The sequence below is a fragment of the Amphiura filiformis genome, chromosome 3 (assembly GCF_039555335.1).
Source record: "Amphiura filiformis chromosome 3, Afil_fr2py, whole genome shotgun sequence".
Taxonomy (NCBI): Eukaryota; Metazoa; Echinodermata; class Ophiuroidea; order Amphilepidida; family Amphiuridae; genus Amphiura; species Amphiura filiformis.
The window spans coordinates 50,544,179-50,572,171 of NC_092630.1; the positions used below are offsets into that span (position 1 = coordinate 50,544,179).

General features: G+C 35.2%; 2 protein-coding genes across 2 annotated transcripts in view; one reads left to right on the forward strand and one right to left on the reverse strand.

Annotated features, from left to right (window-relative positions):
* Positions 1-27,993, forward strand: part of LOC140148677 (MICOS complex subunit mic25-a-like) — a 358,926-nt gene that overhangs the window by 142,336 nt on the left and 188,597 nt on the right. The gene's annotated exons all lie outside the window — the stretch shown is intronic.
* On the reverse strand, positions 486-14,652 carry LOC140148669 (dual specificity protein phosphatase 6-like). The gene is given in 5 exon segments (XM_072170702.1): positions 486-4,783; positions 4,786-5,046; positions 11,318-11,539; positions 11,542-11,691; positions 13,871-14,652. Coding segments are annotated over 5 exon segments (1,227 nt in total). The 5' UTR covers positions 14,256-14,652; the 3' UTR covers positions 486-4,574.

Below are 27,993 nucleotides of genomic sequence, written 5' to 3' on the forward strand. Positions count from 1 at the left end.
ACTTCCTCCAACCCCCTCAGATCAAGCTACAAATTCCCAAATAAAAAATCTGCCTTTGTATTAACTTTCAAATTTCAACAACCCTTCAAATTGACAATTTACCCCCCCCCCCTGATATTTATTAAAGACCTCACTGTCTAGATATATTCTGGCATACAAATGAGATATTGGGCGTTTTTACCAGCAGACAGTTTCAGCTGTAATATTATTATACCAGATCTGGTGCTATTTCATGGTTAATCCATGGTGTGGGCAAATAGAGCATAGTATGCAATGCACATGCTTACGTACTAGTCCGACGAGCAGGACCAAATATTTTTAGCCACAGCCTGTCTGTATTGCTCAATAAAGATGAACCGTTTGGTGGACTTTCACGGTCCATCTTTATTGATGGACTGTGGCTAAAAAAATCAGCTCCTACTCATCGACTAACCAGTACGCCTACTTGACAAGAATCAAAAAGAACACAACACACAATTATTTTCTTTATCTCTTTATCATTCGACTCAATATTTTATTGAACCACTATTCTCTGTTTCTGTACTAAAAACTTTACAGGAATAAACTGTACAATTGTAACTTTAAATTTCCCTTAAATCTCTTTCCCCTCCCTTTTTATATAAAATAGATTTATCTCTGGGCACAAACAAAACAATTTTGTGTGAAGTGTCACACATAAGCTGTACATTTTTGTATATTCCTGCCAAAATAAGTTTGTTAATAATTTTCATAAATCCAGAATCTTTCTAGTACTTGAAATTCTGTGTAAAGTTTAAACAAATCACTAATTAACACATCGCTTCTCAAATATATCTCTTTTAGTATGTATATACACAATTATTTACAAACTCACTATATAGTGTCTTTATCAGTTCACTGGAAACAACATAGGCAATAAACCAGTCCACAACTGTGAAATTAAAACACACAATGTACTCACTACCTTTATAATTTCAGCCTAGGGAGTGGAGAAAAACAAAATGGCTGACAGGTCATTTCACAGAGTGTGGACTGACCATTCTACACTACATGTACTCACAAATCGGAATTTTAAAAATCGTACATTTTTATCACTTGTTCTGCTTTCATTTCTGGTTATCAAAATATACTCCGTTCCATATCTTCATTCCATATTACATTACAAAGCAATACAACTTGAACTAGATACTTTTCTGAACACACAAATAATGTCAGAATACAATTGCTCAATCAAGCTGTTGCACCATTAATGAATTTAAAAAAAAAAGACTACTAATACTTTTATGACTATTTTGCAATGTTTACTCATAGGAGGAGGATACTTGTGACTGGTAGCTTTCTAACCGCATTCTTGCCTGTTAAAAATACAGAAACCAGCAAAAAACATGAATTTATCTCACAAAGTTATTTACCAAAATGGGTCTAAATGTAGCTTGTCATAACACAAAACAACTTTCTAGTGCACCACCAAGGAAGTACGGTAGTTGTTGATTTCCGAGCTGTTCATTGCATGAAAAGAAACCGATGCCATGTTTCATGCCCACGTTTTGTAAACTACATGGGGGTAAAGTGCCGAACTTCGCCAATTTTAATACGATTAAAAAAGCAATAGAAACTCCAGAGGTCATTATTATCAAGGTGAAAACTGCATAATGACAAAATCAAGCCATCCTCCTTTAAAGTTACATTACCAATTTACCATAATTACTAAGCACCGTACATAGCTGAGAAATGTTTATTTTTTTAATTCAACGCTAGAATTCTAAATTTTCAACAGCATATTATTGTTATAAAAATTCAATTAATTAATGTGACCATGCAGTTAAAACAGGTCAAGTCATTTAACATTTTTCTTCCAATATTTTATGGTCAAATACGTTGTCTGCTTGTCTTTACTATGAGAAACGGAAAGTTTCATCTCAAGTGGATCCGTGCGCCAGATATAATTAACATTTATGTTGGATTTCAATGGCATATTAGGCCAAACATAAAAAAGGTTTGTCTCAACGCTCATGAGTGGTTTGAAAACAAATGAGAATGCGATTTTGTTTTTTATTATTATTCCAGACTTGGTATTTTTATGGTATTTTCAGAAAAAAGTCTGATTTTCGCCGAATTTTTCTGGAAAAACTATAAAAAAATTTTTTTGAAAAAAAAAACATTTCTGCATTTCTTTTTTTTTTTCTTCAAATCTCGCGATTTTACAAATGCATGCGCAAGCTTTGAGACAAGCCTTTTTTTGTTTGGCCTTATTTCACTAACCACTGTGGACAGTAATATGTGCAATCATTGGTGCAAAGAGCTGGTCAAGTTCTATGCAAGGTGAATGTTGCAAAAAGCAGCAAAATCATCATCACTTTTACTAACTTTCAAAACCAAATTCAAGACTTACTCATCAGCTCATTACATTTTACCTGATAATCAATACCGGTACATCAAATTCAAACAAGTTTGATCAGGCTATGACTAAAGATAATTGATAGATGAATTGATTGGCGACTTTTAGCAACCCTACACAACTCCTGAAATATTTCCATGTGCGTGTATGATCGCATGAATTTTTAATGTTAATTAAATAATGCAGTTTGTAAAACATTTTGAAGTTGCAATTACATTTTTAATGCTGGGACTTTGGATTCTATTCCACAACATTTGAGATTTCATGTGCCACAGGCTGAAAAATTGTATTTTACAAACAGCATTTTGTGATTTTTCAAAAGTTTACACAAATGCATGTTTCATGACTGTGTTTTAAAATTGTATAAAATATTATAAAGTGGTACAAATTAAGTAGTACGCCATAAGGTTTTGTATTATTTTAAATACCTGCTGTATTGGTATGAACAATGCAGGTATTGTATAGGACAAAAATAGCCCTCAGGTTAATTAAAATCCCAGACACACATCTTAAAATTCTAACCTGATATCAAGTCCCATTGTGGTTTTTTGAACACTTCTCCACATGTCACTAATATTACAATACTGAGAAAAACAACTTATTGATGAATGATGATATATCCAACAATGGGGAGGAAATCCACACAAAATTTTGAACACACTTGTATTGTGACTAATCACGCCATGATAACACACACAAAACTGTAATTTCACACATTTTGAAGGGTTAAGTAGAATTCAATGGTTTACAGCATGATTATTCATGCCAGATAAAATGTAATTTCACACAAAATTGTGATACCTTGCTTCACATGAATCCACTAAGTACATTTCAACCATTCCAAAAGCATAGAATGTTGAATCATAGGAGGTCATTGCAATTGAGAGGAAAAGATTTCATGTCTTTTTTCCATAACAAAAGATCAGCACATAACAGATTTGGATCAATGTGGATTTGTTTGTTCCCTTCAGTAGTTATATGGAGATTGAATAAAGATCCCATAGAAGGACACAAAAGTAGGCTCTATGGATCACACACAAGGTTTTTAAAGCCTACACCAATCAAGGACTTGTCATCATTTTTTGTGAAATAACATTTTCAGTGATTAAATTGAAACACTGTAAAGCTGAATTTATACTACATCAGTGAGCCATGTAGCGATTGGTTTTTAGCCAATGAGGTGGAGCGCTTTGTGTTGTGTTGGGATAAGCAAGCTACCTCATTGGTCTATTGCCATCGCTCATTGCTCAGCGATGGAGTGTAAATTCAGCTTTACCGATTCTGTTTTTGTTTTAATGAGGTGGGAAAATACAAAATACATACATGTATAGGCCTACTCTAGTTTTCATTCAATGTTCACACATTTGTATCAGTAGGCCTAGTAATGGTCATAAAAACTGTAATCACAAAAACTTGCTGGGAAACATGATTCCCTCAAGTCGCACTCAAGTTGCATTTTAATAACACACATTTCTGCAGCATAATCTTTCACTAATTTTGAAATTCAATAGCAAACTCGCAAAGGGTTCGTGAAGTTCATTCAAATTTGCCTAATTACTCGCCTCTCGACGCTCTCGCCCTTTTTTTTTTTTAAACTTCAGTTCATGCTCAACACATAACAGTAATGTTTGCAAATAATTACTTATATAACAATCTTTTGTTTATGTCCCAGAGTCGAGTCAAAAGTCTGTAAGAAAATATCTGGTCAATAAATTTCAAAATGTTCAAATATAAAAATTTGCTCTCATGGTACAAAACAGCTCTGGTTATGGAATTTACCATTCAAAATAAAGACACAGTCATTTGCCCTAGTCATAGTTTCACATTATATACAGTTAGGTGCAACACAAACAAGTTAATAGGCCTTCTCAACATACAGTGACTGCTTTTAATTGAAAGAAATGAACATTTGGTTTTTTAATTGATTTGATCGCATAGTTTATTTGATAGGGTGGGTCCGAGGCAATGTTCAATTTCTACTCTTTTAAGAATGGGACACTCAAATCTCCCTTTTTTGTTAAGCACCACAAATCCCGGTATTGCTACTATCAAGCAGCACTGTATGCATTGTGACTGTGCCTTTATTTTTTTCTATTTTTTTGGTAAATTCAAACCTTGAAATATACACAATTACATTTAATTTAACAGGTAGAAAGAATGTAACAAAAAGTTTGACAAGCCTATAATTGACTTAGTCTCAGCTTGATGTCGTCATAGGCAAGGCAAACTCTGTGCAAGGCGTTGTCTCAGTGAAGTGAAATATTGGCACTTCTTTTTGAACCTCTGAAAAGTCTGTGAAATGAAACACCTGTTTTTTCCCTTCACATCCACTACTATTTCCGGAATCGGAAGAGGATGACCCTGTGCTTGGAGTTGGTTCACATGACATCCAAGCTGGATCGGGCTCATGCACCTCCTTCCCTCCGCTAAACATCTACACACACCTGTGCGGCATGGGCTACTGTTGAGTTGTTGTTCAAAATCTAGAAGTTGTCCCATGAAGTTGAAGGTGGGCGAGATGTTTGATTTGCGCTTCTTGACAAAGTCATAGGCATCGTTGAGGGAGAGACAAAGCTTCTGCATGAGATAGGCAACGGTTACGGTAACGGAACGACTCACACCAGCCAGGCAATGCACCAGAACTCCACACTTCTGATTACGTGCTTGATCTGTGATACACAAAGAAAAGGAAAAAAACAATATCCAAAATTAAGTAAAAGGAAACAGGTATAACTGTGGGCCTAAATAATGTAAATGTGGGGGGGGGGGTAGTGCTGAGTGTTGTAATCAACAGAATAAACACTGCCATTAGCCAATTGGCCTTGGATTCAGAATACAGATAACTGATAACCAAAGACTTCCTGTTTTCTAACTACAGCTTTTAGGAGCTAAATCTCCCTACATGTAAGCTCCACAAGAGACAAGAGCGGGTATACTGTGCAATGGTGCATTATTATATGCATGCATTTAAACACCATTTGTTTACTTATTCCAGCATCTGATAACGTTTAGTATTTCACTGATGATGAGGTCCAATTCAGATTTTGTATGCTACCAATAAGAATCAGGGATGTAATTTTTCAGGATGTTTACAGAATTCAGGTTTTTTTGTAGTCCAGATTTATGCAATTTCTTTTATTTTCAATTTTCAGGTTTTTTTCTTCAGGCTTACTTACATCCCAAAGAAGTGCCAATAACATTAACAAATCTATCATTGTCATAACTCACTTGTTTTTCATTTTGCACAATTGGTAACATTTCTAGTCACACACACCCACTGTCACTAGCTGATAATCAACATTTACAAGAACCTCACACTTTGATTGATTAACAATTTTAAATTTATTTTTAGTCATGATCTTTACTCAGACATTCGTATGTACCCAGATAAAACCCACATGCTACTTTACACATTGCGGATTTTCAACACTAGAACGAACTCCCGCACAGTGGAAATGTTTGCTTTTTCAAGGCTGACAAGGCGAAACCCAATTTACTGATCAGAGCTGAGATGCCATGCATTACATTATGATCCATTGAACCCAAAGTGACATGAGTGAGTTCAACTGGAATGGGAACAGTCCATTTATAGAAATGGGGGAGGGCAACACGATGATCAAACTCATTTGCTCACCTTTGAACTTCATATTTAATAATGTTGTGTCCATTTGACAACCTCATATTCCTTATCACTATGTACAACTACTATTCGCCCACCCAACCCCAAGATTTATATTTCTTGAAAATGAAAAGGTCAGATTTCATTTAACAGAAATCACATGAATTTTTCCATTTCTAAAATCACATTCATACTATCAAGGACTAGTACTACATTCAGCATGATTATAGTTCATGACATTTTTATTCTACATGTTATAAATTTATTCCCACTAGACTTCCTTCCTGTCAATTCAACTTCCTTCCTAAGGCCAATTACAATTGATTCTTAGTTTCCTGTTTCCCGCCCGCGTCCAAAGTAGAGAATTGCAAAATATTTAATTATTTTATTTATATTTTGGATTTTCTCTTTAAAAATAACTTTTAATTACTACCATTTGCTACTTTCTGACTTTGATCATATCATCTATAATGATGAATAAACATAGAACCTAATTGTACCATTACTTACGTATAAAATCAAACATAGTAGTAAAATAATTAAATGCATGCTCCTTGTCAAAATGGCTTGATGTAGGTTGCGACCACTTATTTTAAAATAAAGAAAATAAAAGATAATTAATAATTAATAATTAAAAGTCGCCTCATCCCTGGTTTTCAACCATGAAACAGGAAACTAAGAATTAATTGTGAAGGGCCTAAAGTACTGTATAGTTTACTTTTGACATAATATGAAAGCCACATAATTCCGATAGCAAGCAACTTCAGCAAACACTACAACAGGAACTGCATGTGGGTTGACAACCAATGCAACGTTCAGTTCTCAGTGCTGGCTAATTTGAAATCCTTGAGCAAACTGAGAGAACCATGCAAATTGATGGCAAACATCCACTTGGCCCTGCTGGCTAGCCGGATATGCAATAGATTGAGTCAACACTGACCCAAACTGTGCACTTCAGGAAATCTAAAACCCTGCATTGTACATGTGCTCAGGTGATATTATAGCAAATACCATTCACAGCTTGGCACCAACATGCAAGTAATTCCATTTCATCAGAAGTTTTCCTCAGAAGATACTTGTATGAGGTAATTATGTTTGGGAGTAAATATTATGAAAACAACTTCAAATTCAACACATAAACTGTAAATGTACCATGAACACTGCAATTTAGGCAGGTATTTGAGGAGTATGATCTACATTATCTAGGACAGGCTACAAAGTGTTAGAATTTTAACACAATGTTTCAATTAACATTCAATTTTTAATTCAATTTTAAGTATAATAATGTCAACTTATAATCACTAGCTAGTCCGATCCGGTAGCTATGTTTAAATTCAAACCAGTTTTTGATGAACTTTATAATGCTCTTAGCAGTGGATCATTCCAAGGAATATAAACTTATCTAAGAAAATGTTGAACACTGAGAGGTAGAGTAAATATTGCAACTAAGTTCCTTTTCCTCCCAACATTCTTATCGGATTTATCTCTATTTGATGTTTTAATCACCAAGTGAAGGCTAAGCATTACTATGAAGAGCAGCTGATTATGAGGAGAAAACAAAATATATAATTTGAAAATGTTATTTTATTGACGGTAACCATACCGCAACATAATCATTGATACAAAATCGACTAGTCTTGGTTGTTGTGAAAGCACTCATGATACCATCGTTATACGGCAAAAGATAGTGGGGATAAAATTCCCAATCAAATGATGAAGCCAGGCTAGCACGCGGCTTGCGTCACAAGGCCTCTAGCTGCTAAATTAACTCCTTGCCCGTAAGAGGTCTGTAACAGGAAATGAAATAAATCCACTGTGATGGATGGATATCCATGTGGGCCAACAGACAAAGGCAATGTCACCTAAACAATGCTAAGCTCCCAATACATCCTACGTTTACAAAATTTAAGATTTTGAACAGTAAGAAAAAACCATTTGATACCAACAACCATGTCCCTGTTCATGCAACAAGGAATATGAGATCTGTTTGTTTCTCACTATTATCTATTATTAATTCAGAAAACAGTTACCAGTACCAATTTTATATCGGAGTGAAATTGTTAATTTATCGGCTTGTGTACGTACACATTTGAACACCACCTATGACTCCCCGCAATTATATGAATGGCATGCCAATCTATCCACCCAGCAATTGCTGAATATATTATAACAAAACGGAAATAACCTTGCAATGTTAGGAAGACAGCTATGACTTGCAGCAGTCTGCTAGTGCTACTGGTACGTTGAGTAGATCTATCTACAGCTTGAGCATGTCAAAACACGTTCTTGGCTATGTGCGTGCTGCATTATTACGTACGGAACGTCATACAGCCAGATGACATTTACAAAGTGTGTAAGCACGGTGCATCTTCTTGAGCACTATACTGCTTCAAATAGATTAATTGTAAAATATTCCATTTTATTTGGTTAAATTTGTAAACAAATCTTACATGATGGAAAAGGTCTACAAAGTCGCCAACAAAGATATGGGTCCAACATTAAAAATTAAACAATTTTGTTTCAGCAAATGTGTATGATACACAACTTTATTTTACTAAGTTCTATATCATCACATGACATTCAAAGCTGGGCCAATTTAACCGACTAAATATTCCATTCAGAGTCAATTTTGAATCCCACCACATCCCGTGTAAATTGATCAGTTCCTAAGATAACAAGTTCTCATATTGGTCTTCCACCAAAGCAAGTTGTAAAAATTCTCTAAAACATTGCATTCATTTGACACCTAGGTTTCAATTTCATCTTATTGTGGTTTTGGATTTTGAAATGATAGCTTTTATTTGTTCCATCATTGGTGTGATTTTCATCCTTCTGTTAACAGTGGTCCCTTGTGATTAGTTTATGGGGTAGCCCCAAGTAAAGATATTTACAAGGAGGTAAACCGCACGTTGATACCAAATGACTTGCTAGGAAACATTTCAAATGACTTGCACATCATGTGGCGTTCACCACAGATCACACATTCCTGATAGATTAAGTACAGTTGGCATGTTTCCTTCAATTATATATTTATCACCCGGTTTCGACCACTTTACAGGAGTAATGTGCCAAAATCTGCCCATTATTTCAATAGCAACTTCAATTTTCAGTAACAAACTAATAATTCCAATTTGTAAAATTCCACTGTAAATAATAAGCCACAATTTCCTTTTCAAAACCTGTGCTTCGGTTATATTCAACATACTCATTTCACAGACCACAACACACCAAACCCTCTGGCATAAACCTTGAATTTGAATGAGCTAAATAATGACATTGTGGGAGCCATTGAAAAGAAAGCCTGCCTATATACAGGCACACAGGCCATTGAAAACCAACATAGGATAATATCCTCTGATATTCAATAAACTTGGCCTCTAATAGAAACTGGTCCAAAGTTCAGTAACAATACCAGAGCATGGTTGACTGACTGGAATAATTCATTTGGCAGACTAAATTATTACTGCCTCAGCATCAGCTTTGCCATGAAAATGTCTGATTCAATCTCAACTTTTGTGTGTCAGAACTCAAAATCCTATTATATTTGCTGGCATCTTTCCAGATTTACAGCAGGATGTTGTCAATGTCAGAGTAAATATTGTTATTATTCTTTATTATTTATGGTTTACCTAGTATTTCCTTCCATGGTTTGCCATTTTGGTTGACAAGGAGTGTTGCCTTACAATACCTTTGGAATATGGGGTTGACCCCTCTTACCCTTTCCAACCTGGCCTGGTGAACAAGGTTCTAAATGAAAATTATTGGAGGAAGTTGTCTACACTGATTATAAACAGCCAATTATTTATTTACAAGACAAGATAGCTTTTAACAGATGCAACATTGTGTTTCCTCCATCAATTTAATAATTTAATAATTTTGATTCAAATAAAGCTTTGTATTTGACAAAAAGAAGCATTTCACAAGGCCAGTAATGGTAACTTTCTGGACTGGACAATTTACTATTTCCATGATAATATTAAATATCTGTGATATAATAGTAGGGTCCTATAGTATGAGAAGGAAATGTGTAGGACCAAAGATCCTCATCCGCTGCAATTTCAATAGAGCTGTCAACCCATAAAAGCTATCAATATTAATGATTGGTAATGTGAAGAAAAGATATTTCCTAATAAATGGATCTCCTCATTTATTCTTTAGTTAATCTATTGAAATGTCTTATTTGATTTCAGAGTATGTATACATCTTTGGCATGTGTGTGGGCGATGATGGCGATCAATCTCTTGGTTATGTACCTACCATGGTTATGCAGAATTTATTTATGTCTAGGGCCTTGACATAAATAGTGTCATTGTGATGAATTATTAAAATTACAGAGTCTAGGCCTATATAAATTTTCAATAATTCATTGATGACACTACACATATTGTTTGCCCTCTACGTTTTATCACCAACGTGCTATGAATTTCAGTATGAAATCATTAACAACATTCACTTCATGTGAAATGTTGTTCAAATGAAGTGAAATGTTGTTCAAGAAAAAAAAAGCACATGATATATCCATTTTATGAGTGAGCAACTTTATTTATAAATACTCATAAAATGTTTCAACATTATGCTCCTTTTCATGTTCCGGAATCAAAAATTTGTTATTGGCCAGTCGATTTTTGTTGTTATAATTTTCATACACAATTAGGTGGGAGTTTCTTTACTTTCTTCAGCAATAGTGGCAAAAGTGTTTTCTTTGCTCATTTTAGAGGGGAAAGTTTGTTTTAGTTGTATTCAAAAAAAAAATTCTGACTCCTGCCCCCACCATGCCAAATGGTGTGTCCCTAACCACTGTGGGTTTTAATGCTAGCATACATAGACATGTGATGTTTGCATTTTGTGAAGAAATAAGAAAAAATTGGACAAAGTGGTATGCAAAATGAAGGGGCAAATCTTCTTGTTCTATTGGTGGCATCAGTATCAATCAATCAATATGTAGCTGAAAGGTAGAGGCCAAAAAGTGGTAGTCAGTACTAGTCACTGATGTACCACTTTTTGGCTTCTACCTTTAGCATGTACGCTATAGTAAAGCTACATTGATATCCTGACGTCACTGCCACATCAGGGTGAAAAATGGTATATAGGGATTGTCACCAGGCCTGGAAAAAATGTGAAAAGTGGGAAGTTCCTTCCCAGGTTATTTGGAAGTTTGGAGGGAGGTCCTTCTAAACAAAGAACTACATAGGAATTTGGAGGGAAATTTGTCTTTTTTATCATCTTCCAGGCAAATTTTCATTTTTTCCAGCCCTGATTGTCACATTTTACTATGATGTTTAGCTTAATACTTATAGGCCTACTACATTGTTTGTACTTACCAATAAATTCTATTGCTTGAGGAAAGAAGGCTGCAAGGTTTTGACTCCAATGATCTGAGATAGGTATCTGCATATATGTCAGTCCATTGCTTGCAAAACAGTTTGGAATATTGGGCGTCACATTCAGGATATACCTCACACCTATTTTAGATAAAAGTTCTAGATTCTCTGAGTCCACTTTGGAGCCTAAGAAAAGTCCAGGAAGTATCTCTACGGTAAATGATTATCCAGAGGTGTTTCTGATTGGACGTCTGTAGAATTGTCTATTTTGAGTTTGTCAAACCCCAAGTCTGATAAGGAATGTTCTGAATCACTGCCATCATCCAATGTTTCACACATTTCTGGATAAAGCTGCTTGAATTTCTCAAAACCACCTGCAAAAAAGACAGAAAAAAATGCATGTTAGAAACAAACAAGTTTATATTTGGAGCAGCAGAATGGTATCAGGTAAAAATAATGCATTAAATTAATTTATGGCTAAAAAAATTACGGAAGTGGATTTTTTAAACAATTAGGCCTACTATGTATTAGCAATTTGAGTGATCATGACATCTTTTAGTTTACCATGCATTTGATGGACTAATTTTTAGTCACAATCTGTGGACAACATTAACAATTTTACATGAACTTTCAATGAGTCAATTTGGTCTCATTTACATGTAGGCCTATATGAAATTTAGGTAAAATGGAAGGGGGAAGTCTTGTTTCATATTTCTGTATAGGGGCCTAAAATGTTGAATTTTTATAATAAGGATAGTATCATAGTACCAATATCAATTGATCATCATTTTAATTTGCAATATTTAAAATGAATTTGAAATTAGATGTCTACCCAAGTGAATATTGTTTGCCAAGCTACACCTGAATATATGACACTCAGCTCAAGTAACACCGGACGTAGACAAACCACAAATTGATCAAAGTTTGATATTGATTCAAACCGCTTTATCGCTTTTGCACTGACTCAATCAAATTATCTGATAACAGTATTGACTGAAACACATAATCCTTGACCAACAGTGTTTACCAATACCACTTTACCAGTTGCAAGCCATGTATAGGCTACATTACATAAAGGCAAATGGTGGACCTATAAATTTCACAAAATGTCTCCTCATATATAACATGAAATCAAATATTTTAAATTCAATATAAAATTTCATTTTCAAGCCTAAATTAGAACTAGTTCCAGTTCCTTGGGTGCACAGCCGCGTGCGAAGCAGCCTTCGAGTCAAGTTCCTTGCGCGTACTCCACACAGCTAGCTGTAACGATTAGGACTGGTGGATCTTATATTTTTTTAATATCAGAAAGGGCTGTCTCTGTCTCCTTTGTACTGAAGAAGTGCTATCCTATATCAACAGAGCTGTAAATAAAATTCATCTACTTTGAATAGCTTCATAAAAATTGTTGCGATGTTAAATATTTTCCTACATGTTTCATCTTTTAATTGAATGACTAAATCATGATGATAATTACTATGAAGACCAAAGCGAAGCCCAATGTAGTTGCTACATAGCAGGATTCTTCCTTTTCCCACAGAGTTTGGAATGTACCAATGGGTTTCATATTTCACGCTGACAGGAAATGAGTACCAGCCTGCCCACGCTTAAACACACTGTATGTCTGTCAGTTTAACATGTCATGCCAACTGCTCTTCATTGGTCAATCTCAAAATGTCAAATAGGTCACAACAATCAAATCAAAAACTCATTTCCCATGGAGAAGCACCGTGATGCAGGGATGGATTGGATTGTGATAAACAGGGATGCATAATTCAAAACTTTTTACAAGGGAATGGTACACAATTCCAAAGCTTGCAAATATCTTAAATTATAATTACTGTATGCCCTGTACTTTATCATACATTTTTGTAGTTTGGTACATGTACCGGTATACTGTATTATATAAATTGCTATTAAAGTTGAGAAGCCAACATCAATCTTAAAGTTGCAATAATATTTAACTTGTAATACAGGTATGTTTAATAAACAATTTCAACAAATTGTAAACAAACAATGGCTGCATGAAATGTACTTTTTGGTTTGTAAATGTTGCCATGTTTTCTTTCAAGAAGCTGCTGTGATCACATGATGGAATAATGGAGGTCTGGGTCAAATCCCACTTCTGACACTGGGCATTTATAGTGTCAGATGGTGCCAGAAGTGGGATTTGAACCATCTCCAATCAGGTAAAAAAAAGTAAAACAAAAGTAGTTTAAAGCCAGTCTGTTGAGTTCTTCATACAACTACAGAAGGTTCAAATATTTCACAACTTTTCTCTACTTAGTACTTCAGTAACATCTTCATTGATTCATAGTACCGCTTGCTGAGAAACATGATGTTCATATCAAATAAGAGATGGGTACCAGGTGTAATTCATGAATTACTAATGCTAAAACAATAATGAACACATTTTAATTGAACTAGCACTAAGTATAAAAGTATAAACATAACATTACATAATGTACACACCATACAATGAAAATCAAAACATGTAAATACATGCACAATAACCGTACTCTCATTTACTGTACATCGTGCATAAATTTATACCTTGCAGATAGCGGACACGGTAGCCATCTTCTCTCAATCTTTTCAATAATAACACGAATGGACAGTCTGAATTTGCATTAACATCAATAGAGTTCTCGTCGTATAAAACAACAGGCACATTTTTACATGTTCTTATAAACTTGTCTTTGGCTTCATCTCCGTGTATGAGACACTTGAAGACAACATTTCCTTTCCGTAATCGCCTGAGGAGAAGACCAGGTAGAGTCAAGTTTAGGGCCCCTTCGATGTGGGAGCGATTGAAGCTTGTGTTCGGTCGGTAATCTAATAGAAGAACTTCACTTGTTACAAGTTGTTCATGCAGCAATTCTGGACTTACTGCCCGCGCCATGATTTCTGGAATAAATGTCCCGGTTTGTGCAGGCATAATGTAACTTGTTGGAAATAAATTCCCACGTTTTAAGTCACCTTGATTCTCCACTGTAAATGTGAAAATACAATAACACTTTCTTCAACTCGGCTAAAGACGTTGTGGTTGTTGTTGTATGGTGTTTGTTACACTTGAGCCCCGAAGAGGTCACCCAATAATCCACTTGAAGAGGTAGATTATATCCGTGATAACTCAGCTATATTACATCCAAACATATCTTGAGCATTTCTTCCCTTTTCTGGTACATTCAAATCACTGATTTGATGGTAAATTGTGGTGAAATAATGGTGTTTATAGTGCTGGATGACAGACCAATACTTCGCATTTTCATCAGCTATACCGTGTACGTCTCACATGGACCCCTTCTTGGCTCAGTGTAAACATAATCAGCGCGGCGCACTTCTTTCACTTACAACGCCGTTTGATTGACAGGTAATTTGATCTAGAGCGGAAGTCAGTTGCAACATTATTAGCATTGGACCAATCAACGTTCAAGAAAACGAAACGTCATCGTGAATGGGAAATCAATCCCTATGGAAACACCTTACATGGACGGGCATCTCCGGTTTAGTCCAATGTTTAGAATAGGGGTGCCTCTGTCTTACAAGTAGTAAGATTACGTCGAAAGAACACAAATGTCTTCTATAAATCTATAAAACATGTTATTTACTGTTATTTATAATTTTTATATAGTTATAGAGGGTATGATGAACCACAGTTTTGTATCTTAAATTTTTATATTAAACGATGAGGCAAACTACTACTACCTCTATATAATTTGGTTTAGTCTATCTTTGAGTGGCCGCCGACCTTTTAAAACACGCCTCCAAGTGCTTTAGGATTTTGTATGGCAGTCTCAATATTTCTCTTCAATTTGTATTTCCGGCCTGTGATTCTATCCATTCATTTTAGCGCGCTTCAATGACTTTAATCAAAACGAATTACTTGATTCGATTACTTTACTGATCTAGTATTTTGCATAAAATTTAGGGGAAATTATACAAAAGTATTTTAATAGGCCTAATCGAATTCAGGTGGCCCCGTGATCCGAAATAAAATAGTTTTTGATTGTTTACACAAAATCAAAACGGATGTTTTGGATTGTTCGCTTTTGCATTTTATTAAATTAAATATGCACGCAGCCTCCGATGCAAACAATTTTCCACGTACTATCCCGGGAGTTTTATTAAAGAAAAGGTTTTTTTCCCGTTTTTTGTTTTTTTTTGGTTTTTTTGGTCATGGGCATTCTTTGGAGATTTTTGGAGGTTGCCAATACCAAGTATTCTTCGTCTTTATCTACAATTTTATAAGAGGTGCAAGACTGCAATCATTAGGCCCTATGTGTACCCCGGGGTAGTGAATTATGGCCGTATAAAATTAATGTTTTGGTTCTCGTATCTCGTCCCCTCCCTGACTCCCCAATTTCTGGAATTTGTCAAATTGATTGATTGATTGATTGATTGATTGATTGATTGATTGATTGATTGATTGATTGATTGATTGATTGATTGATTGATTTTTTTAAGATTTTCAATTTTTTTTAAACTTTGGAATACTATAGGAAAACTTTATCATACATCTAGAACATGGATCACTTCCAAGACTTTTTGTGGTACTCTCTAGGGGGTTATCCCTCAGAATCTCACATTTAAAAAGGGCCTCCTCCTTTCCTCGAGCACTGTTGGAAAAGAATACAATGCTAAATTTTACATCGGGGGGTAAAACCTTCTTTCCTCATCAATTCATGAAAATCCTCTGGACAAGAACAAAAACATTACTTTCATACGGCCTATTGGGGGTGGGGGTAAGTCAAAAGGTGGCGGGGGTGGGGGGTTATAAAAACATAAGAACAATCTTTCTTCACTTTAATGAGTTTTATATTCATTAACATCCTTAAGTGTCCCACTTACCCCATCTTACCCTTCAAGAAATTTGTCAAACCCCCCCCCCCCCCCCCCCAAAGTCAAAATGAAATCCATACCACTGACAGATGTAATTTTGGGCACCGTTTCTATAAGCATGACAAGGGTTATAGTATAAAAAGGTATAAAACGTTTTAATAACATTAAAAATTTGGAAAACTTGCTGCCAAATATTGTATCATATTTTAATATGATATATTTAAAAATGTTAGGCCTATAGGCCTAAATATTGACAAGGTATTTGGCAAAAATATTTTTATTACAATAACATTAATTTCCCAACATTTAAAGAAATAGTTGTATTGCGTGTTTTCATACAAAACGTTTTCATAACCCGACATTTAAATGTTATTAAGACGTTTTAACCACAGATCCTGGTATTTTAACCAAAACCAATAACCCAAATAAAACGTTTTGTGGGGTTTTGTGTTTGCTGTGTTGACATGCCGTTGGTGTCAAAGTATAACTATAAAGCAACAAGAGGTCGCTATGACACATGCAGGCCCAGTCAGGCCAATCAAAAACTGAGGTCTTTTGGAGGGAAAATGTTTATCTTCAATACGAAATGCCAACATTTTCAAATGATGGACATTTTTTTATGTTGGATGATGATGGTCGGTCCAGCATAATTAGAACTATTTTTTTAAGCTGTAGGCCTAATTACTGGCCACCTTCTGTGTAAGCCTATAGGCAGGCCCGTACGCAGGATTTTTTGGGGGGGTGGTGCTGATTTTGAAAAAGTGCGGACTTGTTTCCAAGGGGGGGGTTGTGAAAAGTGGACTTTTCCCCCCAGATTTTAACCTTTTTGACCAAACGTTAAAAACCTGATTTTTTTACTCGCTACGCTCTCAAATTCTTAAATTTTGGGACTTTTTGTATACTTTTGCAAATTTGGGGAGGTGCGGTCGCACCTACCCCGCACCCCCCCCGTGCACGGGCCTGCCTATAGACCTTCACAGAAATAGGCTTACACCCTCTATCCTCCTGACTCGTATACATGATTGAGTACCTGAGTGGAAGAAGGGCCCAACTCCAATTTTTTACAAAAATGAGTTAGGCCCAGCATTTTATTACCAGCAGACTGTTCTTCCTTGTGTGTGAAAGATGAGCCAAAATCCCCTCTCTAAATAGTCTTCCATGTATCTGGTTTTCATGGAAGAAAGGCCCAACTCCATGGAGTTGGGCCCTTCTTCCACAAACATTGGGTTAAAGAGGAATTTTGTTCATCCATGAAATCTGCTAACATGCTACATGCTTCTACTTGTGCAATTAATGGACAATTACCAAATTTCTGTAGTTATTTAGGCTATACCATATCGGTAAAGGTCCCCTGAAGATGAAAACATTATGTCTATAAAACTTTTCCAAATTATTAAGTTTTTTCTTAAAGGGGCATTTCGTGATCCACAGCCTCGACCCCCCACTTTTCTCAAAAAAAGTTGAGATTTTTATATCACTGGAAACCTCTGGCTACATAATGTTTATGTACAAAATATTTCTTGCAGATTAATTCGTTTTGCAAAGATATCGTGAAATTTGAATTTCGTTCTGGTGCACCAGAACGAAATTACAAACGCATTGTCTATGGAGCAGTGCAATACACATAATCATGCATAACTCGCAAACGCAAAATCGGAATCAGCTGAAATTTTGGGAATAGGCTTTTTTCGTGGATATGTACTGAAAAATGTCATAAAAAGAGGATGCTAGGATCACGAAACACTCCTTTAATATCTCAAAAACAGGTTTGATGGAGTTGGGCCCTTCTTCCACTCAGGTGTTCAATTCTACAAAACACGGGTATAGGAGAAAAAGTGTTAAAATGGTCTTCTTTATTTGATATTTTAGGGCTAATAGAATTGTGACCACCTCTCATATTTTTGGTGTGAGGGGGCAAAGCCAAATTTTTGTCCCCATTTAGGGGGCAAAGCCAGATTTTCGTCCCCATTTGTCCCATTTTTGGTCATTTTAAGGACATTTTGATCTTAATATCGACCCCATTTTGTCCCTGAAATGTTTTTTTTTTTGGGAGTGTCATCCAAAAATATTTTTTTTTTGTTGTATATTCTAGTTCACAGTACAAGCGACAATGTTTCCAAATTACATTCTGGGTTTTCCCATTTAAATGGCGAAAGGATGATGCAAATACCTGGTGCATGGTATTTTGAGAAAAACTCAAGTTTTAGCAGAATAACAATAAATACCTGTGGAATTAATAACATACATGTAGTAAGATTTCCAAGACAGAACACTAAATAAAAACACTTTGTACCTGTTTTTTGTAGAATTGCTCTTTTTTTACAAAGGGTTGCAGAGCTGAAATTACAAAATGCTGCACTCCTCTACCCCTACAGCACACCAACCGATTATGTAATCCCAGCTTAAAATCCCAAAATGCTGCATTGGAACTAGACAACTGAAACTTGGTACTAGAAAAAGGGAAACTCTGAAAATTTAATTGGAACTCAGAAGATTAGCAACCCACATCCAAGATGGGGTGTGGAGTTACTTGAATAAATGAGTATCTATGCTTGAATAGTGCATTAGGAGCACTGACTGCTTATCGGAGTCCATTCATATGGCATGCATGATAGATGCAGCTATATATGCTATCTACTGTAGACAGCAATATGTGAGATTGGGAGCTAGGGAGGGAGGAACATCATTTTATTTAATCATAGACCATTTAAAAAATGGTCTATGATTTAATTGAACTTGAGTAACTTGAGAGGAAAACAATTGACAATTTACATGTTTTTCTTTCAAATTTCTTATTTTCTTAAATTACATATTTTTGTGTGACAAATCTGAAAGTTTTACTCAGGACTTGAGCTTCGGCCATCAATGTTTTGGCGTGATCACATGTGTGTCAACTGCGTTTCCAGCGCAAAGTTTCATTCCTTTTTTGTTTGTTTAAACGGTCGCTCTGTGTGGAGGCACGCTTGGGTCCTGATGGGACCAGGCTCAAACAAAATGCTCAAGCCAGGATAAAAAGCTTTGTGATGGTGCATGTGGTAGACTTTGTCAGTGTGGCGATCATTTTGATCCAGTGGTGGCTCCAGGATTTTTTTCAGGGGGGGGGGGGGCACAGTAAGTTCCAGGGGGGGGGGGGCAAAATCAACAAATTTTGTACAAAATTGCTGCAAAAAGTGGGAATTTTCATAATTTTGGGTTTTACTGGAGGACAAGAGTTCTGACTGGGGGGCATTTGCCCCCTGGCATCGCCACTGTTTTGATCATGATTCAGGACTCAAAACCATGATCAAGTTGACATAGTGAAAACTGAATTACACATAACACAAATGTATATCATTTACTTACCTAAATGTTCAATGCTGATAATGTTCAGGATATGGTGAGTAGACAGCCCAGCAGGTATTCGCCATCAGGATGTAGGCTACTACCATAGCAATTAGGTTTAAACATTTTTTGAATATATCGCTCTGCACTAGTACGTTCACATAGTACCTCTGCATTGAACCATATAGATATCAAAAAACAGAATTGCATTTAGAATACAAGGAATGTCCTTCTGATATCAAATGATTTAGATTTTTTGAAATTCGCGATATAATATACATGTTATGGCAAAAAATTGCCTTGTGAATGTTCCTTTTTAGCCCGATAACACCATGCAAAATTTACCTTCATTTTGGGCTAAAATTGTCTGATTTTATTTTCACGCGCAAATGTCGGAAGAATATAGGCCTATGCTGGAAGAAAATATGCTGGCCTACTTATAAGGGGCTGTACAATAATTATGATCCCTGGTGGAAGGGTAAACTTGGGGGCAAGACATTTTTGCCGAGCTGAAAGGGGGGCAATTTTCCAACACATCTCCCCCCGAGGGGCCCATAATAATTGTAATGCTTCTGCTGCCACTGTTGATAGTATAGTAGGCCCCTATTTGTAAACCAAAACCTGGTCACTTGAGTGCACATGCGCGATATGCCTTCTTCACGGTGAGTTTGGGTCTCCAAATTTTGGCCTGGCCCAGGGCCCCCAAAAAGGTAAATCCAGCCTTGAACCTAAGGACATCAATGCTGTACAAGCTACAGCTATTGTTTTAAAATGAATAAAAAATACTTCTGTAATTTTGTATAATTATATTCATGACATCAAATATATTGTTCAACTATTCATCAGGAAATAACAGATTTAAACATGTGTGATTTACATGTCTTTTTGTTTTGCTATTATGTAAAACAATGAAAAGTCTGCAGTTTTATAAATTCATGAGAAGGTCACAAATATATTAAAAGATTCATCAGGAAATAACAGATATAAACAAGTTCGTTTTGTTATAATGTAAACAGTGAAACTTCAGCAAATTTTTAGATTCACAAGAAGGTAAACAAGTAGAATAGTAAATTATGCGGTGCGTAAAACATGTCTTCCCTGAAAGGACTTTTGTGGCTTGTAAAAGAAAAAGTAATAGAGAAAAAAAATGAATAAATAAATAATACTAGTACTTGGGGAAACAAACCTCAAACATCCCTTAAGGGTGGTCTTAACCCTAGAATTATTGAAAATTTTGGACCTCATAACAGCTAAATTGACATTGTTTTCTAAAGTATCTTAATGAATCCATCTGTGAGGTCAAATTTGGCCAGAAATGCTTAGTTTTGGAGAAAATCCCCAAGAATATATATTTTTCCCCAATTTATTTTTGGACAATGTAACAAAAAAATTATTCAGTAAAAATGTGTTTTACTAATTTTTAAAAACTAGATATAAATATCTAGGACCCATTTTTTTTAACCAAAATTTGAGAAATGTTTACCAAAAATGCTCAATTTTATGTTAGTCGAGGGATGTTAGTTTAATAAAGTACATTACAATCATGTAAAAAACAGAATTTTGAAAAATATTGAGGGTATCCTCCTCAGCAAATGTTAAAATATGGCATTAAAGAGGCTTTCATGGTTCATAATTCATATTATATTCGTAAAATGACCTTAAATTATCACTAGATTACCTCTGACCTCATACCTGTTGACATCACACATGTCCATGTACTCGGGATCATTGTGTCCGAGTCCAAAAACCAAAGCATATGTGAGAAATCATCAAAAGAAGTTAAGGATGAACATTTTTTGGCCAAGAGTTTTAACGTTTTTGCCACACAGACATCACACACATACATTGGAGCTCATTCATAGTTCCCTTTCTAAACTTTCTTTGGCAGGGACAAAAATACATTCAATTAATGATCCATCAGGAACTACACCCCTTGATAAATTTGTGGCTATTTTGCATTTTTCTCAAAAAAATTATAACACACTGGTAACAAAAGTTACGTATATTATAGGACCAAGGAATCCAGTTACTACTGTGATGTACCCTGTATAATTGTGTATCATGAAATAGGGGAAGTTACCTTTATAATCATGCAATAGTTTGTTTATTATTACATCTAGGGGAAAACCCAGATGAATGCAATAACAACATCATTTGTCAAGACTATTTATGTCAAGGGGAAATCCCTGAGACTGTAAAGAAAGATGATGACATCATGGGAAAAACCCACAGGAAGTGATGTAAGGTGAAATGTTAATGTCTATGATTAGAACATTGGGAAAATCCCAGATGGGGATAAAACACAATGTTAATAATAATTCTAGGCAGACCTGTATCGATATGATTGTAATGTGAATGGATGTAGCTACAGCTCTCAAAAGAGAGTATTTAATGTTAACCAGTTATTCTGGATACTCAGGGAGTATTTCAAAGTGTAGCCATGGAGGATTCCTACAGTGCTACAAGTTCAGCCTTGCCTGAAATATGGTTATTTCAAAGCTACGAAAATGGACCAAAGTAAGACATCAGGGTCTTCTGCGGATTGTGAAGGACTTTACGGAAAAGGTTACAATTATTATCATCTGGATACAGATCTGACAGGCTGCAATAGCCTTTATTATTGTCACAGTTGATAGTGTTGATCTGGGCTATGCTTACAGTCCAATTCCTTGAAAGAAAGGAAATTACAAACCAGAAATATTTTATGTAGTCAAAGTGCTACTATTTGCCGGTGTTGTCAGAGAAGATCTAGAATACGTCAAAGAACGTTATTCTTCCAAGAAAGGAAATATATTCTTCTGTCGACTTGCTGAAGTCTGGTATTTTGATTCAACGCAACTGTCAAAATAAGTGGGGACGACTGCATCGCAGTCCTGCTTCCTGAAGATATTGTGTGAAAGGTGGAAATAGCACCAAGTTTGGAGAAAGCAGCGCAAGGAGTTAAATTTGGAGAACTGCGCAAGGAGTTTAGCATAGGAGAACGGCGCAAGGAGTTTAGCATACGGTAGGAGAGAATAGGAGAATTGCGCAAGGAGTTGTAAGCGTGTTTGGAGAATACCATTTTCGGGTATGGATGTTATCCGCAAGGAGTTATCAATGCAAGTGTACAAAGGACTTCGCTGATTGTCGAGGACAAGTGAATAGGGATATATTACATCAGTCGTCCAGAACATTACAAGAACTTTATGATCACCAAGAAGAAGAATGCTGGCTAAGTACAAAATAGATAAAGAGTGATTATATTTGATTAATGTATATGTGCATTTGTAGTCATTATATTGTACCAAACGAAACTTGCTTTCAATTAAAGACTTAGATTTTGTTAGCTTAAACGAACAGTGTATTTGTGTTGTGCATTCGTGTGAGTTCGGGTAAAAGGTGATTTTGGCCTTGAGCCAAGTACGGCTCGTAACACTACACTGGAATTTCAGTGACTCAAGACAAGCGGTATGTTATTTATGATAAGAAAAGAGGTACCGCTAGAATGTACCTCATTTCTTAAAATATAATAATAATGAACCACTTGTCTTGAATCATTACTTTTGTTACCAGTGTGTAGTTATTTTTTGAGAAAAATGCAAAATTAGTCACAAAATTTATTAGGGGGTGTAGTACCACCTTAAGCATCTCTCTTTTTCATTTTGCTATAATGTACGTAAAACAATGAAACCACACAATGGTCATTTCAATTTGCATTATTGTTAGCAGGAAATATGCTTCCGTTTTTACTATGTTTGTTGGTTTCAAGTGGGCTAAAAATAACCATGCTTGCAACTCTCAAGGCAAGATCTTCTATACAGAAAACCACAGTGAAAGGAAAAAAAATATTTTAATGGCCCTAAATGGTCAATGATTCATAAAATATGACAGATATCCAAAAACAAAACTCTCTTCAATGGAGTCTTCCAAGATTTAAAAAACACACACAAAAAAAAAAAAACAAAAAAAAACCCATCAAGGCCAAAATAAAATAAAACAAAGAAACATGTTTTTTTTTGGTAATTTTCTCCAAAAAAAGGTTATTTACACCAAATCGTGTGTTTACATTTAGATTTTTGCCTCTTTTCCTTTCAAAAATACATAAAGAAAATTAGAACCTTAAAAAGTCTAGGTAGATAATGCGAGCAGGAAATTTTGCATATTTAAATGCTTCTATACTGTTTTCCTGAGCCTTTAATTTTAGAGTGTTATTTAAAAAGGTGTCCCATCATGTGAAGTGCACATTGTGCAGTGTGCACATGAAATCACTTTCCCCCCTTTCGACTAGGCAAAAATTGCTTGCCCACTCCTTTTGGCTTGCCAAAAAATTCTTCCCCCTCCAATTTTCCCTTTCCACCCCAGGGTTCATAATTATTGCACACCCCTATGCAATTAACCTTGGGGTCCCCAACATTCACAACTGGCTGCCCAATAGTAACATGGGATTTGGGATGAACAGTTCTGGTTCCGAGTCCTCCATTGATTTAGTCTAAATATACATTGTACACAAGTTGAAGTTTCAATTTACTAGACCTAAACTTTATGTCACTGACATAGGCAATACATAAAAGGCAAGTGACCACTATTTTTTTCAGGGTGCTTGAATTTAAGGGGAGAATCAAGTTTTGTGCAAAATAGCTGGACATTTGCGTAATTTTGAGTTTTTAATGGGGGACTGGGGGAAGAGTTCTGATTGAGAGGGCATTTCCCCTCATACACCCTCCTGTGGTGCTGCCACTGCAAGTGACACAAATGTTGATCTCACACCACAGAATAAAAGATGTAGCCTTGCTCTCTCTAAATCCAACACTAAAACAAGCAGGGCATGATTTGGACTCAAATGTGATGCAATCTGGTCCATGGAGGCCAAAGGAAGCATTTTTGAAAATTCAGTTCCTATAAGTATTACCTCATAGTCCAGATAGGCTAGCATATACTGAAAACACCAAAGGTCTAGTATACTTGGTTCGAAAGTTATGAAAATTTGTGATATCTGTTTTCTTATGTATTTTATTATGTTTACTCCATATTTTGGCCTTTATCTCAATTTCAAAATTACAACCTTTGGCCTCCATGGATCAGATCATGTCACAAATTTGAATCAATCCAGCTTTCTAGTTTTCTTCTTGCAAGTATATCACACATGGGTCCATTTTCATGCATAAACCCTCATGGTCTTTATGTGAGCCCAAAGCCACCATGAACTTTGATGTTATTGTTCTAACTCTGCATTTGATTAATAATAGAAATTAAATAGACATATACACATTTATATGTGACACTAAAAGCTGTACAATCTTCCTTTCAAGTTCCTGAAAATCCATAATACAAGCAGCTCATTAAATTTCAGCAGACAGCAAATTCTCCCAATTGCCCACCATAATAATTAATATGCTATCTTCAGTAGATAGCAGATATTAGCAAGCTGCTTATTCAACTTCAAAGTAAATTTTCAAACTAGCCATGCCCAAATAGTTCATACAAAACAAACAGCTTATTGAACTTTGGTAGACAGCAAATAATTTCACCCAATTGCCCACCATAGTAATTACTGCGCTATCTTCAGAAGATAGCAAATATTAATATTCTATTTATTCAGCTTCAAATTTTCATGCCCAAACAGTTCACACAAAATAAACAGCTTATCAAATTTCAGTGAACAGCAAATTCTGTCAATTGACCATCATAGTAATTACTATGCTATCTTCAGTAGATAGCAGATATTAGCATGTTGCTTATTAATCTTCAAAGCAAATGTTAACAATACTCAACATGTTCATCAGGAGAAATGTTATTGAAACTTAATAGCAGATTATTCTTATTTCTAGTCCAATAAAATACTAAGTTAACAAGGTTGTTTCCTGAAATTATACTTGGATACAAACCATTATTGCTGTGGCTAAGGTGTCCACACCTCAAAATGCAAAAATCTAGTAGATGACATGAGAGCAATCAGCACTGTTGAAAAATTAAAATGATACGAAAATTATGTTTTGGGCCTGATTTAATAGCAAATCGTAAGTAAGGGTCTATTCATGAACTGTTGAGAGGAAATTCTCTTCTTTGTGTCACTTTGCATATTTTCTTGAGGCTTTTTAGTGATGTTGTAATATAGTAATTTTGATTTAGGTCTGGGTGATTTCAAAACACCAATCCATATCCAGTTCGACTGGTTCTGTCTCAAAATTTACAGAAAAAATAAAGTAAATTATCAAGGCTAAATTATTATTATTTAGCCTTGATAATATACTTTATTTTTTTGTTATAATCCGTCTTAGAAGAATATGTAGATTTAAAGCAACCAATTGCTTTTATATAGCCGAGACAATTGCATTTGAATAGCTGTCATTTTAGTATTGTGGACCCAGAGATACTCCTGTGAAGATAAACCATAGACCCTGGAACTTTCAGGGTCTATGGATAAACTTTATGGACTGGCATATTCATGTATTGTGGAAGACCAACCTGGATCACATTACAAGCTAGCTGTGGCAACAAATTTTACATGCAAGTTTTTGTTCCAACAATGGTCATCCACCAACTCCCATACTTATTCAATTGATACGGTAAAAACATTAAAATTGCTTTTATAAAAGCCCCGGTTTTCAACATAACAGCAAACCAATTTTGGAACGTACCAATGATATTAACTCAATTTATTCACAATACAAGAATCAATGCAACTTGAACAAAAATAATAAAAAAATGGTTCAATTCCTAGAAAAAGTAATTTCCGTTTTTATAATTACATCCAGTTGCAAATTGCAGCTATTGTCATGCGAAAATAACACACTGTAAACAAGGTCAAGGTTAACATTTACAATGGTTCCAATAAAATTTTCTTAGCATTGCCATTAACTTAATTATGACTACATTTTATTTGTATCAATAATTATCAAACATAAAAATAGATTCTGATAACAAAACTACAAAATTAGGAAGAAAAAACATTCATAGAATTTGTATGCGAGTGTTTTTACTTGCATACACATAAAACACTGTGGCAGTGGAGGCCCAAGGAATTTTTTTTTTTGTTTTCAAGGGAGGGGGCAAATTAAAATTTCAGGGGGAAAATCAACAAATTTTGCGCAAAATTGCCACAAAAGGTAGAAATGCTCGTAATTTCAGGGTTTTTTTCCTGGGGTAAAGTGGGGAAAGAGTTCTGACTGGGGAGCATTTCCCCATGCCCCACCCCTTGGTAGTGGCAAGAGGAATGGGAGTCATAATTCCCCCCCCAACAACTTAGGATTTGCATCCTAGTCGGGAAACAAAAAAAAATCACCAAAAGTCCTACTTTGGGCAAAAAAATATTAAATTTTGAGCATCTCCCTAATAAAAATTCCTGTTGCCACCACCGCACAAACATTTATACCTGCTTCCACCTCATAGTTTAACCTGGTTGCCATCCACAGTGTTTGATCTATTCTATTCATTCACTATCCTCTGCAACAATACCAAGGATATTGCTCTACTGATCAGGCTAAAAAAATATGTCCCAATGCCACGCGCAGTTCGGTTTTATTAGTGCGTCAGCTGAAATTGCAATTTTTTTTATTTCCTTTTTCTATATAGTTTTTTGCCATAAAATCGTGAAATACTGACACAAATTTCGAAGAAAAAAGTTACCTAATTTGATACTCGCATTGTTTAGGTATAAAACAATTGATATTTGTGCTTCAATTTTATGCTGTGTACTTTAACACTCGAAAATGATATCTTAATTCAAAATTTAGATTTAAAAAAATCTTTTAAAAAAATGAAAATCTTAAAAAGAAACCTCATTCCACATTCATTTTTATAAACTGTCATGGGCTTTGAGACATAGCAATTTTTTAAAGTCTCATCACAGTGTAACAAAAGCAAATGCAAGCAAGATTCCATTTGTGTGAACACAAATCTCCTGAGTATTTATGGAACGGAAGTAATCATAGATAGACTGAGTCGCATGGTATATGGGGACACGATAATAAAAATTACATCTTGTGGAATGTACGCTATACTACTAAGTAGCTTGTTTGTCTATAGCTGCTGATAGCATATGATGTGTTGTTCATTAATTCAAAATCAGTGTCCATCACATCACACTACGAATGTATGTGGCTGAAACATACATCACAAGAGCAACTTCTTGTTATGCAAGGCTTTTTATATTAGGTGGGAATAAAGAATTAGTACATTTGCTATCTAAATATTATTATCAGTGCCACATTAGTATTTTATTGTCAATGTTATTATACATAACAATCCATTCTCTATTTATATTTGGTAATAAAGTTTATTTTTCAAAACACTCTCATGGTAGGACTTAATTTTGTTGTTATGGCAACAACTTAATATGGATAGGTTACCATGGAAAAGAGTCAAGTGTATTTTATATTTAACTTTTAAGAAGCAAACATCCGCAATAGTGAATAAATTAGCTCTGTCAGCGATTGTTAAACAAATAAAAAATACCTAACTTTCCCTTCCGCAATAGTGAATAAATCAGTTCTGTTAGCGATTACTATGATAAACAAAAATACCAAACCAAAATT